This window comes from Hemicordylus capensis, chromosome 7, assembly GCF_027244095.1.
Source record: "Hemicordylus capensis ecotype Gifberg chromosome 7, rHemCap1.1.pri, whole genome shotgun sequence".
NCBI lineage: Eukaryota > Metazoa > Chordata > Lepidosauria > Squamata > Cordylidae > Hemicordylus > Hemicordylus capensis.
Genome location: NC_069663.1, coordinates 25,663,127 through 25,678,181, shown reverse-complemented (window position 1 = coordinate 25,678,181; position 15,055 = coordinate 25,663,127). Strand labels below are relative to the sequence as shown.

At 45.9% G+C, this 15,055-nt stretch overlaps 2 protein-coding genes across 14 annotated transcripts in view; one reads left to right on the top strand and one right to left on the bottom strand.

The window, feature by feature from the left end:
- CAPN12 (calpain 12) overlaps positions 1-15,055 on the bottom strand; it is a 28,974-nt gene that overhangs the window by 2,424 nt on the left and 11,495 nt on the right. For 9 of the 13 annotated variants that reach the window (XM_053266977.1, XM_053266976.1, XM_053266978.1 and 6 more), the window contains 13 exons: positions 14,803-14,886; positions 14,423-14,508; positions 11,330-11,404; positions 10,909-11,078; positions 9,574-9,734; positions 7,711-7,722; positions 6,438-6,646; positions 5,647-5,689; positions 5,224-5,292; positions 4,483-4,540; positions 3,903-3,967; positions 2,784-2,852; positions 1,732-1,810 (listed from right to left, as the gene is read on the bottom strand). In XM_053266977.1, coding sequence (XP_053122952.1) covers positions 1,732-1,810; positions 2,784-2,852; positions 3,903-3,967; positions 4,483-4,540; positions 5,224-5,292; positions 5,647-5,689; positions 6,438-6,646; positions 7,711-7,722; positions 9,574-9,734; positions 10,909-11,078; positions 11,330-11,404; positions 14,423-14,508; positions 14,803-14,886 — 1,180 coding nt within the window. Of the gene's footprint in view, positions 1-1,730; positions 1,811-1,841; positions 2,653-2,783; positions 2,860-3,902; positions 3,968-4,482; positions 4,541-4,663; positions 5,293-5,646; positions 5,690-6,437; positions 6,647-7,710; positions 7,723-9,573; positions 9,735-10,908; positions 11,079-11,329; positions 11,405-14,422; positions 14,509-14,802; positions 14,887-15,055 lie in introns of those variants that run through there. The other 4 variants (XR_008310691.1, XM_053266983.1, XM_053266984.1 and 1 more) reach the window with 4 other exon arrangements.
- EHD2 (EH domain containing 2) overlaps positions 13,121-15,055 on the top strand; it is a 44,626-nt gene continuing 42,691 nt past the window's right edge. The window contains exon 1 of the mRNA XM_053266987.1: positions 13,121-13,139. The gene's annotated coding sequence lies outside the window, so the exon portion shown is untranslated. The remainder of the gene's footprint in view (positions 13,140-15,055) is intronic.

Below are 15,055 nucleotides of genomic sequence, written 5' to 3'. Positions count from 1 at the left end.
GTCTTGCATCATGCCAGTTTTGTGCAAGAAAACCCGGGAGAGGGGGCAGTTAAAAAAAGAAAAGAGGGGAAGTGGGTTGTGTAGGTGATCCTTTCGAGTGACAAAACAAGGAAACTGCTTATTGGGGGCGGTGGGGGACGGGGAGTGAAAGGGAATCCTGTGGCAAGCTAGGAGAGGGGAAAGACAGGAATTAGCATGCCTCCAGCAAAATAAATAAATAGGAGGGAGAAGTCGGAGGGCTGTGAGGACTGTGGGATTTACTTCTGCATTGAAGTAAATGAATCATGATTCACTTCAATGGGCTTCCTTTTAAGTAAGTGACTGTTCTCTCTCCCTGCCCTTTGCCTTGTAGTAAGCAAGTGGGATTGCACAGAAGTAAATGATTTAGTTCAATGGGCTTCCTCTTGAGTAAAAAAATGCACGAGAAAGGGTTGGATTCAGAAATCTGCTCAGCTGCACTCCCCTCCCCTTCTGTGTTGACAAGCTCAAGTTATATTGGAAGCAAGCAGAGGAGGAGGGAGGTGTGGGGTTTGGGATCTGTGGGGAGGAAAGGAGGGGAAAGCCAAGATTTCTCCCTGCCTGTTTCTTTCCCCATGGCAAGGGAACAGAGGAGGCAAGCACGGGTGGGGGTGGGGGACAAAGAGCTGTCCATACTGCAACACACTGCAATGCATAAACTCCATTGCAAGCCTCCCTGCCACAGAAAAATACAGCTACTTTCCTGCAGTGCTATTAACACATTATAGGGCTGTAATGCATCATAAAAATTTGAAACAAGACATCGGAAATATGGACGGCACCCTGCTGACAGCGCAGTGATTGCAATGTTAAAACACTGGCAATACAGAGGGGCACTTATGGGACATGTAGCAGCCTGCAATCGAAAATGCCCAGGTGGAGGTTTTGGCATCAAGCAGCACACCTGACCCCTTAACCCCAAATTTATGCAGGGCCCTCCTGATTCCTGTGCTGAGCCCTGCTAAATGTGTGATACAGCAGCTCTGGCACAAAAACCTTTAAAGGCAGCATTAAATTAAGCCCTTGTTAAATGACACATCTTCAAGTGAGGCAGTTCTTGCTGTATTTCATGCAACTGTTGGTGGAAGAAGAAGTCAGCTGGACACACTCACTACTCTTCCATACGAAGAGAGAACTTTGAAGGCTACTGCCCAGTCCTATCCTGCGGCTGAGCCCATGAGGTCTGGCAGCCAATGAGGCAAAGCAGGGTTGCTGGGATTGTGCCAGGGACAGTTCCTTGATCCTGATAGCAGCCAGATGGAGACAGAACCAAGCTCAGACTGCCCCTGCTGGGCTCTGCCTCCCTGCCTTGAGAGCAGCAACCTTAAAGGGACAGCTCTCTGGGCTGAAGTCTGGCACTCCTCCTCCTCATGAGCTGATTCTGCATCTCCTGTCCTTGGTGCTGACATGCAAATATCAGGGGAGGGGAGGAGCTGTCTCACCCAGGGGCTCAGTTTCTGAGGGTGGGGGGAGGATTCAGACTCCATGGGTGCAGTCTTGAGGGGCTCCAACTCTGGAACTCCAAGGCTCTGGCCATTGTCTGTGCCCAGGGCTTGGTCCAGCACTGGTCCTGCTTCTTTGGGTCAGGCTGAGCCACTAGCCAAGGCTGGGTCATGACAAAACCCTGGGAATTCTACAAAATTGTCTTTTAAAAATTCAGTGCCATAACAAGGAAAGAGCACATCTTTTGTGTGCTCTTCACTCCTTTTTAACCTGCAGCGTCCAATGCCATCCGCATTTCATGGGTGTTCATGGTGCCAGACCTGTCTTGGTCATACGTGAAGAATATGCCCTATGGAGTAGAAATAGGAGAGGTTAGGACTTGGGGCAGCAGCCAGAGTTGTGAGGATCAAATCTCTCCCTATACACATTCTCCCTAGATGATCCCAGGAAAATCATAGTTTTCTCAGCCTCAGCTCTCCCATCTGCAATATGGAGGCAATACTGGTGTAAAAACAGCCCTGCTGGATCAGCCTCAAGGCCCATCTAGTCCAGCATCCTGTTTCACACTGTGGCCCACTAGACGCCTCTGAGAAGCCCACAGGCAAGAGGTGTGTTCATGCCCCCTCTCCTGCTGTTGCTCCCCTGCAACTGGTATTGAGAGGCATTTTGCCTCTGAGGCTGGAGGTGGCCTATAGCTACCAGACTAGAAGCCATTGATAGGCCTATCCTCCATGAATTTGTCTAAGCCCCTTTTAAAGCCATCGAAGCTGGTGTCCATCACCATCCTTTGGCAGAAAATTCCATAGATTAATTATGTGCTGTGGTGCATGAGATGCTAGACTAAGTAGAGCAGAGGTTCTCAATGTTGGGTCCCCAGATATTGTTGGACTACAACTCCCATCCTCACCAGTGTCTGTGTCTCTCATACACACACACCAGTGGCTGGGGAAGAATGTGGATCGTCCTACTACATCTGCGGGCCCAAGGTTGTGTGAACCCTAATACACTTTTGGGCTATCTCCTTATGGCTCCTCCTATGTCGTTAGGCTTCAGAGCCTACTTCAAGCAGAGATGTTAATAGAGGTGTTCAACATCAGCTCCTGCAATAAACCATATGAAATAGTAGGGGCTTGGCTACCTACCTTAATCTAGTCAGTGACTTCTGCCTTCCAGCAACTCACCTCGGGAACTCTTGGTAAAAGAAAACACACCCAGAGTCTGTTTGGATACTGCTGCCCCCATAGGTCAGGCCTGGTTCTTCTGACAGGAAAAACTTCCCCATACCTGGTATTTCGCCTCATTGATTTCTGGGCTGCACTCACCTCCCATTCTCTCATCTTAGTCCAGAATTGGCTAAACTCGTGTAGTGTCAGCCTGCCTGTCCCACTGTCCTGTTATCTAGTTGAGGAAAAGCAAATTGCTTTCATATTGTCCGTGCCAAGAAAGGGACAGGAGGGGGGGGGGTTAGCAGGATGTGGGGGTTGGAATGTAAAGCAGAACATCACACCCATAAAAAGGTTGCCACTTGCTTTTATGGGCAGTTCTCCTGTGCCTTTTTAAAGCTCTCTGAGCAGTGTGCCTTCCCTCAATGTAGGTTAATGCTTCCAAAGTCAGGCCATTGGGGTCTGGGACAGGACAGGGCTCCTGTGCCTTAAATGCCCTGACTAGCAACTAGCTCCACAGAAGGGTCACCCCAAGGTGCAGGATGGAAGGTGGTGGGCCAGTCCAGTTGGCACAGCTGTCATTCCTTGCACACAGTCTCTTGCCTTTGGACTGGCAACTGAAAGGTGAGCACCTATTCTTCAGGGGGGCAGATTTGGCCTCTCCAGTTGCTACATCATACTTGGATGCTGACGTAGTAAGTATCCAAGTAAAGATGGGTGGCATCCACTTGTTCATACCAAACGTTAATTGGACTGTTCAAGTAAAGTAAAAACAAGAGGTTTTGGGGGGTGTCAGCTTGAAGACTTGGACAGTCCAATCCTTATCTTAGGGATGTTGTGATGGCCCAGCAGGAGAGAATTTCCTGCTAGGAATCATGAGGTTTATAATCTAGTTCTGTGATCCAATAAGAAGAAATATGTGGGGCCACATCATTTGCTACTAAGGAGGGGTCCCACAGGTCTTCTCCTGGCCCCCTCTCCAGCCCTCGACCACCTGTTCCATCCCTCCCCTAAGGTAAGCAGAAGAGATAAGATGGGAGACCATGTGGAGTTTGGCCCAACTCAGATGGAGACTGGATCAAATTCAAAATAGGGTCAATCTATTTCTCCTTTCCCCCCATTTAGAATATTTTTCTAGTCCCTATGTAGAAGGGCAAAGCTGGCTTATTTTGCAGCTCAAGGGAGCCACCTTCTCTTTCTGGCAGCTAAGGATGGACCTGAAAGACTCATTTGCCCCTCAGCTATTTAGCCCATCGTTTCTTTTCTGCAGAAGGATACACTGAAAAGCTGGATAATTTTCTGGCAGTCCTCTCTGGAAAAGCCATCCATCTTCAGTTGACTTGCTGGAGAATAAAATGGTGAGGAGTGGGCCATTATTACTGCAACTGACACAATGTACAGGAGCAAGAGGTGACATGAGTGTGTGTGTGCGTGCGTGCATGTTCTCCTGGGTTTCTCAATTCTATCCCCAAAATCTATTGCCAGCATTTTCCTGGCAGGGTTCAGCATTACAAAGACCCTGCAGAACTGGCACCAGCCTGAGTAGGCAAAACTTGGTCCAAATGAACCAGCTTCAAGCTTCATATGCTGGGGGCATGAGAATACATATTAGCCCTGCCTCTGTTAATGTCACAGGAACCTGTTCTTTTGAATACTGGCATCCTATACAACCAGGAGGATGTCGGTAGGCCCATCGCATTTACTGTGAGAGTGCTGGTTTCCTCTGACAAATATTGAGAGATATGAGGTGAATTTTAAGCCCTTTCCAAATCTAACATTCTAGGAAACCAACTGCGGAATGAATTGGAGAAAAGGAAGAGTGACAGCAATCAAGAAGGCAATTTGAGTGGATACTCACTGGTGGCCATCGTTTTAGTCAGAAGGCCCTGGAGTTCAGCAATACCCATCTGCTGGTCCTAAAACAAGAAAACAAACCAAAATCCAAGACAAGTCACATGACTTGATTATTCCACCCTCTTGTCCATAGATTGTTCCTCCAAGCCAACTGAAGGGAAGGGATATTGCTTATGCTTTGAAACCTTGTTATAAGGTGGACTATGGGTCATCATGGGCCTGCCAAGTTTCTTCGGATGACCCACAAGGCCCCTCCACTGCCTCTTTGTCTCCTGTCTATATGGCTGCTGATCCTTTCTCTATGGCTCAAAGTAGGGACAAGTCCTCGGTCCAAAGCTGGCTGCCATATTTATTTATTTATGTATTTAACATATTTTTATACCACTCAAAACTTACATCTCTGGGCAGTTTACAAGAAGATAAAAACAAAAGTAAAACATTAGTTAAGAACAAAAACAAGAAATTTAAAAGACAAAAATTTAAAATTTTAAAATCCATATTCTAAAAACAACATCAAAACCATATCAGTTAATCAGTTTCAGTTTCCTTATGTCCTGCACAAACATACCACCCCCACACGGAATGTCCTTTCCTGAGGATTTTTAACAAATGTATTTTCACTGATGCAGAGTATTTTGCAATATTTAAATACAAATGCAATCAATTAATAGCCAAATGGTTAACCAACTGCAAACATTCTAATCAGCTGAGAACAGAAGTGAACAAAGGTTGTGTAGTCCCTCACCTGACCTGCCCATTCCAGGAAAGTTTTCTCAAGCTGCTGCTCTAGCCCAGCCTTGAGCGGTAGCATCACCTGGGAAGAAAGAGAAGCGTGAGACAGAAGTACATACTGTGAGGGGTGAGACTGCTGTGGATTGGTAGTCCCTGGACTCAAACATTTTCCACGGAAAACTTTCAACTGACTTGGCTGAGGGACTCAGGAGTGAAAGGGGGAGCAAAATTGGCCTACTTTTTTAATGCCCTTTATGGCCATGGTCACCCATTTCACCATGTTTTATTACAGCCTTCAAGACTTGAATCACGCTTCATTTTTTATGAAACAGAATTTTTCTGGGTGAGGGAATTAGGCTGAGAAACAAATGCACCCACCCAGCTCCTGAGACATTCCACATAAAATATTGTATACACCTACAGAAGACGCTGTTACCTGAGGTGTCTTCCCATCTGCGTTTATTTCTTCATCAATTTCCCTAAAAGGCAATTAAATATCATAAAGGAATTTCTAAATCCACAGGCGTCATCTCATCTCTATTCACTGTTAGAAGGAAGGCACCCTGCAGACATTTTCTATCTCTTCCCCAATGAGTGGGCAAAGCTGGTCTGTTTATTACGTATCTGGATTACTTGTATACCACTTTTCCAGGCGGGCCTGTCAAATTGTCCATGAGCCAGGCCCACAAATTTTGGGCATCGGTAGTATCTCTGGGGACGAATGCCCAAAGTGGTTTTTAGCAACATCCATTCCCTTAAAGATGGAAAATAGGTGATAGCGTTGTTGTACATTGCTGCAGTATTGGCCTCCCCCAGCTGGCTCATGTACTGAAATCAATTTACATTAAAGCCAGTCAGTGTTCAAAGCCATGAGAGCTGAACAAGATAAAAATCAGACAACTCTATTCACCTTTATTTCCAGATTGCTGAATTTGCATCATAGCTGGAGTTCCAAATTTCCTTGAGCTTCATTCCCTCAAGATACAGGGTCTCCCAGAACAGCTCAATAATCCCAATAGAGCCCCCAACCTCAGTATAATTACACATTCAGAAATTGATAATTTCCCACTCATGACTGAAGCCCAACATTTACAGCCACCTCACTCTCCGTCATGATAGGGCCAGCCATATCCAGCATGCTCCTGGTATGGTCCAGGGGCCATTGTAAAGTTATTGTAGGGTCCAAGACATGTTGAGCTTTATAAATTAAAACTAGTGGGAACTCACAAGAGCTGGTGTTTGTTCTTGATATAGATGCAGAGAGTGAATTCTGCCTCTTCCATAGGCTTTTGAGTGCTAGGGATGATCAGGTAATCCCCAGGGGGCAGCTGGAGGTATCCTGTGACATCCCTTTTAAACTCAGTGAAAGGAGGACAGACTGCCTTGAGGCTGTGGAGCAGTTTTCTTCTTTCAGCTGTGCTCTTTAGCTGTAGATACTGGAAGGGAAAAGGGTGCCGGCTGTGAGGTTCTTCTGCTTGGGAGGAGAAGGAGTAGCAATCTCCCTGGCCAGCTCCACAATGCAATCTAGCTAGCAACCAGATGGACCCACAGTGCTATAAAGAAAGGGGGAAGCTAAGTCTTTGGGGAAGCAGTCCATGGTCGAGAAATGGCAGTGTTTAGGAAGGCTGGTCAAGAAGAGGAGAGGTCTCTAGTGAACAGTGTTACCAAGTGTGTGAGATTTCTCATACATGTGTAAGGGAATCAAAGGCTTCTGCCCAAGCTACAAGACCCTTTGCGTTTTTGTATGCAAAGATACAAGAATGCAGGATTGCTCAGTGCAGCGTTAAGTGGGTGTCACGATAGCAGTTTCTAGCACAGCCAGCAAATCTCAAATTAGAACATGAGTGGGGAAATGTGCTGGAGAGTGGTGGGGCTTTGTTTTCTGCTTACAGCTCATGTTGCCCCAGCCAGGGGTGGTTTGCAGGTAAAGGAGCATTCTGGTCACCCACTTCTCTCTTTCCCTTCCTACCCCCTTACTACGGTATCGCCTACAGCAGCAGAGAACAAGGGAAGGAGTTCCCCGCCCCCTGCTTCTCAGGATGCAGCTCAGAAGTGACAGTGGGACCCTCAAATCAATGTTTCTAGTCTCTGGCAACTGTACCAAAAATATTTTCAGAGTTGTAAGAACCAGAGATGCCCCATGTAAATATCACACCTCTCGCCTGGATGTTGTATGTAAATGAATGTGCATAATGATATGCAATGATCCATTTGCACCCCATCAATGGGAAACCCTTACTTCTCCACGATGCCAGTATAGGAAACTGGTTATTCGAGGCCCCCAGATCACTGGAAAAGGGATTAGCCTCGAGAATACTTGCCCATTCCTGAGACCACATTCCTTGAAGTTTGGGGGGTTTTTTTAATTTAACTTCCCATTTTAGTGCAGTTCCAAATGGGATGGTGGTTCTCTTTTTCATTCAGATCACAGCACACAATTTCCTCACTTTGGGCACAGCAATTATAAGAAAGTAAAAAGCACGACTAGTAGGGTGGTTACCTCTTTGGACACCTGCAAGAGAAAAGAGAGGTGAAGAAGCAAAGCATCCCTTTGAACAAGTACTGAGAAGGCAACTCAGTCTAAGGTGCTTCTGTCCTTGGGTCCTTTCCAGAGGCAGTAGATACAAGGTATGATCCCTTCTTCAAACAGCAGGAAGATTTTCACACGGGGCTTTTAAAGCCCTTTAACTCGCATCTCCTCCGGAATGGAGCAGGTGCATTCCCATATCAGCCAAATTTACCCCGAAGTCCCTGCGAGTTATCAGGGAGCAGTTCACACACAATTTGGGTTTTTCACAGCGCATTAGAGTGTAGCCCGGTTTATATCCGGGGTAAAAACATCCACTATTTGTGTTGGGTTTGGGGGACAACTTCAAGTTCGCAATAAAGTCTCCCAGTAAACTCGTGGTAAACCCAGCTGTGTGTAAAAGTCCCAGGTAGTTCAGGGCAGCCTTTGGAAGACAGCACATTGGAGAGCTGAGGTCATAACTCTGAAATCACTCTCTAGATGGCCTCAGGTATGTCCCTCTTTCTCAGCCCCCAAGCCCACATCAGCAATATGGGGCTAAAAATGCGGAACTATCTTCCAGACCTGTTGAAAAGATTACCGAGAGAACAAAGTGCTTTCAACACATCATCCATGTTTTTTATTTAATTGTTCTATCTGCTCTTAATATTAATTTCTGCAGATTCATCTTGTTTAGTCTGCCACTGGTTTTGTTGGTGCTGTAATTGCTTAATGTTTTATGTGCCCTGAGAGTTATTCAACTGAAGGGCCGGTGTCAAACGTTATAAATAAATAAGTCAATACAATGTATTAGTCCTGCTCCATTCATTTAGGGGTTGGCAACTGCCAGGCCCTGGGTCCCCCTGATTCTAAGAATTATTTATGCATGAATGTGTTTATTTATTAACCAAATTGTATCATATACTAAAAAGCCCGTTTCCTTGCTAGAAGCAGACATTTCATGCCATGGGAAGAGAAGGCGAGGAAAAGTGGGGAATATGCTTGTCAACAATACAGGGAATCTTAGGATAGTTGAACTGTGTTAAGTTCATTAAGAGGACAAGGAGGTTTTTAAGGGAGTCAGAGAAAGAGAAGAGAAAAGAGTGATGGTTGATAACAACATAACGGTTGTTGGTGTTTATTTGCTTAAATAACAATTCATAGATTTTTGGATATGAACTGTCTCGTCCTCTTAAGTGAGGCCTGAAATAAATTAGATATATATAGAGACTGTCTAATACTTAGTCAGCATCTCAAGATGCTTGTGAGTGTATTTAAGCCCAACACGTATCAGCCAAAATGCCCTTCTGGGGGGCAATTAAAACACTTTAGAAACTTGCAAGAGATCTCTGTTACAATTGTTCCTCGCTAGCTTGAACGTGAGACAAGGTCTCTTCTTGTTTGTATTTTGGTGGATGCTTTCTGGAGTTATTTGTGCTTTCTGGTTTTTACACTGAGTCAGTCTATTGGCCCATCTATCTCAGTATTGGCAGCAACCTTCCAGGGTTTCAGACAGGAGCCTTTCCATAACGGAAAATAAAATGGTGGCAACAGAACCTGGGACCTTCTGTGTGCAAAGCAGATGTTCTGCCACTGAGTCATGGCCCATCCGCATAACTGTTCCTTAGTAACTATGCCTGTACTGGGGTATCTCAATAGCTGTGGTTGAAACTATGGAATGGAGGAGGTGGCTTCCTGGAAAATCCCTCTGAGAAGCAGCTTGCATGGCCCAATGCTTGATCTCATCCTCCAGATGGGCTCATTCTGGGGGAGATGGGGGTGCCCCTTGGGCAAATCTTGTTAAGCACGATATTAGTCTGTGGTGGGGGAGTTGCCCTACCTGCTCTCTTTGCTTACCTGGAAGACGCTGATGTAGGTGACCTTCCTGGTCCTGCTGCTCCTGCGCCAGTTCTTTTGCATGAGAGAGACAATGAGGGTGCAGGTGGGATTCTTTTTCTTTGCATCCTCATCTGGCTCCTGCAGTGAGACATGGAGCTGGGGATTCATCCAGAAAGTGTCTATACAGTGAGGAAAAATTGGGATCTCAAAATTAGGTATCAGAACACTCTGATATTCATTCCTGAAATCATGAGTTGAGGGGTACATAATAATTAGATGCTAAGCTTCCCTGCTTTATCCACTATCCCGATTCTGAGGAGTGACAGATATTGCTGGGAGCTCTAGTGCAGTAATAATGGGGGAACCCTGTAGGGTGCAGTGACTTCTCCTCAACCTTTTCTACACTCTTGAGGCCCCTTCAGCAACTACTTACTTTCTTCGATTCCTTTTCTACACATCACCTGCTGAAAGTGCACTGCAGTTCAATTAATAGTACTGAAGTAAATTGCAGTACTCCAGGTACAGTTATTTCATTAACAGACAGCAGATGGTGCTTTTCCTTCATTCAGCTTTGCTGCAAGGACACCGCTGATCAAAGACTAGACAACCTGGGTAGGGGCTCTTCAATGAAAGAGAAAATATATGGGGTGGGTTCTAGACACTTGATCAGGAACACTATACACTGGCTGTCTTTATGCCTGGATCTCTCATCCAGGACACCTACACAGCCACCATCCCGGCCTCTCCCCTCAAACCTGTGTGCATTTGATCACATTTATGCTTTGTTTCTTTCCTAGGAACATAGGAAGCTGCCATATACTGAGTCAAGCCATTGGTCCATCTCTCTCAGTATTGTCTTCACAGACTGGCAGCAGCTTCTCCAAGGTTGCAGGTAGGTGTCTCTCTCAGCCCTATCTTAGAGATGCTGCCAGGGAGGGAACCTGGAACCTAGAAGCTCTTCCCAGAGCAGCTCCATCCCCTGAAGGGAATATCTTACAGGGCTCACATGTAGTGTCCCATTCATATGCAACCAGGGCAAACCCTGCTTAGCTAAGGGTCATGGTTGCTACCACAAGACCAACTCTCCTCCTTTACTCTGCCCACCACCTCTTTTCTCTCACTGCTGTGTCAGTCACATTTATTATTTTGTTTGTTTGTTTAATTTATATACCACCTGACTCCAAATGCTCTAGGCGGTTTTCGGTTTTAGATTGGGATAGGAATCTGCCATGTCTTTGATTTTTGCTCATCCTGTGAACTCCATGTACATTGACATAAACTCCCAGCCCATATGCTCCCACCAGCACTGCCAACAACCATCGGTCCAGCCCAGTCTTCCAGTCCTGAAATTACCCTTCCAGTAGTTGTTCTGCATTCCACCCGCATTAAGACCTTTGGTCCAGTTCCCTTGGAAGTACTTGATGTCCCAGCTAGAGGGAGTTCCCTCCTCATCTAGTGCATCAGCACTTAAGTGGCAGATCTCCAGGCCATCAAAATAACGTATAAAATCAACCAGTTGCATCCTGGATAGTGGGAGCAAAGCATAAGGAAGGAGTCAGTACCTGTGAGGCATGTGATTAAAGTCCTGGGCCAGGGTCTCCATCTGATGGTGCCCCTTTAGACTGTAACAGTCCCGCAATCAATGCTGTTATAAATTAACATGCGGGTAAAGCTTGAAGGTCTGGGGACATGTCAGCTGGCATGATCTTCCAACCGTTTTTAAAAAACCTACATGCAGATATGGCTCCATAAGGGCTGAGACCAAATCCCTTACCAAAATTCCCCATCTTCCTTGTTCTCATTCAGCTTCTTCCGGAGTTCAGGATCAAGATAGGACCACAGTGGTGAGCTGAAGCCAGAAATAGAAAAACATGGGCATAAACCAAATGCATTTTGGAAGAATGATCGTAGGGAAGAACTGGATACTCCTGGGTCTATGGGTTTAAAATGTGTATTGAGGGGAGGGGACTGACATTTATCTATTACTCGTTAAAATAAGTTTACCCTGCCTTTTGGGCTAAAAGGTCTACTAGGTGTCTTGCAAATCAATTTTTAAAATGCGCTTTCTAACCATATTTGGACATCATAAATCAGGTGAGCAGTAAGAAGACAGCCAAGAATAGAACAAGCAATTTCCCAAGCAAACAGATTTTCTGAAAGAGGACTTCCAGGAGCAAATGAGTAGAACATACTTCCATAACACTATGAAAAACACCCTGTTCCAGGTAACGAACTATCCACAATACTTCTGATGGCAGAGAAAACAGGTTCTGGGCTCTGAAGCAGATCTTACAAATAGAGATAGGGTGATATCTTTAATATTGGGTGTAATTGTTATAAAAAAATTAAATGATCCAGGCTCTTACTGGCCCTAGCTTTCACCCTCCAAGATTGGCAAACAGGCCAATTCCTGCGTTGTTATATGCAGATGATACTGCTATTCTATCTTTTTCAGCAGTAGGGCTGAGGAGAGTCCTCCAGGGTTTTGCCACCTATTGACCATCAATTATTCTAAAACAAACGACAAGACCTTTACTAAGCATGGAACAGATTAGGCTGTATAAATATCTGCGAGTTGTCTTCCAGGCCTCTGGCTCCTGGAGGCCCCAGATTGCCCATGTCAAGGAGACTGCCCAAAGCTCAGCAATCCTGAGATTCTATTTTTCAAATGGAGGGTTAGAGTGTTCCAGGGTACTGTAGTTGCTCAGCTGTTGTATGAATTCCAGTCCTGTGTTTTATAAGTATTTTCACCCCCTGGGACTTTTACACACATGGCTTTTAGCTCACATCTCCTCCAGAATAGAGGGTGCAACTTCACATATCAGCCGGATTTACCCCGAAGTTGCAGCATGCTATCAGGGACCAGTTCACACACAATCTGGCTTTCCCCGAATTAGGACTGCACATTCTAGCTTAGCTCGAATTATGTCCAGGGTTAAAAACAAATCCCTCATTTTGCAGCAGCTTTTTCTTGGGGGGGAAACCGAGGTTTCTGGTATGCCCCGACGCTTCTCCATGATGTGTGGAGGAGCCATTGCCAATAAATCGGCTCTTTTCAAAACTCGCAATTTTGTGTTTTGTTTTTTAAAAAATATTTGCTGGGTGGATTTGCGGAATGCCAAGAGTCAGCAGAGGGGGCAGCTTGGCAACTTGTCTTGTCAAGAGGAAACTCGGAAGGGGAGTTTGACATTTGTGTTCCTTATTATCTGCTTTCTGGGCTGCTGTGGCTTACTTTGCTTGGAAAGAAGAATCCAAGCTGTTATTGAAATGGGCTCCACGGAGAGTCGGTGCCCTTTTGGAATCTGTAATAAGAGAAATATAGCAAAAGGCTTTGGACAATGGAAGTACTGACTGCAGTGTACTTCTTCAAGGCTGCCTTCCTTCCCCCTCCCCCATAGCCTGCCTTTTCCCAGCAAGCCGGCTGGAAACCGAAGGCTCGAGGGGAGAGAAACTACCTGTGATCAATCATGCAGCTTTGGCAGTGTTTACCTAGGACGGAGCACGGGCAAAACAGAGCCAGCCACACATGCTTTTGCTGATGATGGGGAGACAGTGTTGTGGTGCAGGGAGCACAACTTTCGCAGGTAGGCTTTGGGCAGGGGAGATCGCGTTTGCTCCTGGCTATGTTAAAAAAGTTTGGTGAACCTAGAAAATCCATTCCAGGCTGGGCTCAGAGAACAGTGTTGGCAATTGGTGGTGGTGTGGACCCTTATAAAGAAAGGATTGGTGCAAGGTTTGTTTGTGGCGGATGTGTGTGCGCGCTAATGAAGGGGGCGGCTTTTCACCATGTGTTGGAAACTCAGAGCTTAATTTTTTAAAATGAGAGGTGCTGGGACTCAAGTCCAGGACTCAGTTGTGACCACAACGGCACTCTGCACATCCTCAAACGAGCTTTTTTCCTCCTTGCTTCACATAGTTTGCAATGGCTTATATTGCCAGTTTTATAGAGGCATTTGTTTTCTTTGTATAACCCCAATTTTAAAGAAATTTCCAGGCAGGTCAGATAATTTTTACACCTCTCTTCTTCTTTCAGACTCCAACATGGACATTTTTCTTAATGTTGCAAAATTTTGCTCCAGGCCCTGCTCCATTAGCAGTCAGATGCTTAATTTATTTAATTCCCTGGGGAATTATTTCCCTGTTATTTAATTCCCTGGGGAGGTGTTAGTCTCTGAGTATCGATTTAGTGTATCGGTAATATTGTAAATGGATGTGATGTAAGCTATAAGCTGTATTGGTTTTTCGGTAACTCTGCATTTTTTCCTTGTTTCTGTTTGGTTTTCTGTTTAAGTAATAGATTTAATCTGATATGAAAGAGGATAGTCCTTGAGAGAGGACCTTTTAGATTCCAAAGATCCAAACCAGCACTTTGATTTGTGCCCAGAAACCAACTTGTGTAATGGGACATTAAAAAAGAAAGTGGAAGTATCATGTGTGACATCGATTGGATCAGTTCAAGTTAACAAGATCTAATCACAAGCCCCCAGTAGGCCCAGGATCATGTTAATAGTCTCAGACACGAACTTTGCAAGTGGGTGTAAGGTGGTAACAATCTGCTTGCAGTCAGAATCCATCTCCCAACATGTGCCCCCACTTTGTGGTACCCCCAGAGGTGCTCTTATCCCTGGACTTTGGCCCCAAAGTCCAGGGCCTCCACAGCCCCTGCCCCCCACAATCCTCTTTAGTCCATCCCAGGTGGTGTGCTCATCCGGTGGAGCATGATGATGCTTAATTTTCAGGGGAGGGGGGGCCTCCAAAGGCCTTTAGGTCCAGGCTCCAAAATTGCCTAGGTGCACCTCTGGGTGCCCTACCCAGCCCCCAGCCCCACCTCCCTCTCCTGCCCATTTTGCCTTTGGAGAACACTCACCTGTCACACCAGCGGCCCTTCCACTCTTCCTTGCCCCAGGGATTCCGCAGCCGCAAAAGCTTCACCTTCTTGCCCTCCATGCTGAGCTAAGAATGAGCACAAATATCATATGTAGGGGGTAGGCTCATTCAGGAGCACCTGCCCTCTTTTGCCTCTAGTCCTCCTAGTCTGCATGGCATTGCTTCATGCAGCAAAGGGAAATAGAAACCCCTCCCCACCATCAAAAAGCAATGCCAGCCTACCCCATTTTTCTAAGGGATGTAACATGGCTGCATCTGGTTCCTCTGACCATCCATCTCCTCCACGATGGATCCATCTCCATCATGGAAAGATACGGCTCTGAGAAAGAGGAGGCTGGCCGGAATTATTCATAGGCTTACCTTGTGGGCCCCCGTGATGGAGTAGGCATGCCCCTTCACCAGCCCCTCTGCCGTTACTGCTTCCTTGTCCGCGTAGCTTTTAACCTGGAGGCAACCAAAATGGCACAGCACAGTGTGGCTAATGGGTGAGAGAGGGTTAATTCTTCCCGTTAATTCTAATGGTGGTTAAAATAGCAGGGCCTGGGGCAGTCACCCTGCTTGCCATGCCCTGAGGACAGCCCTGGTTATACTTGTATTTACCCCAAAAGAAGAG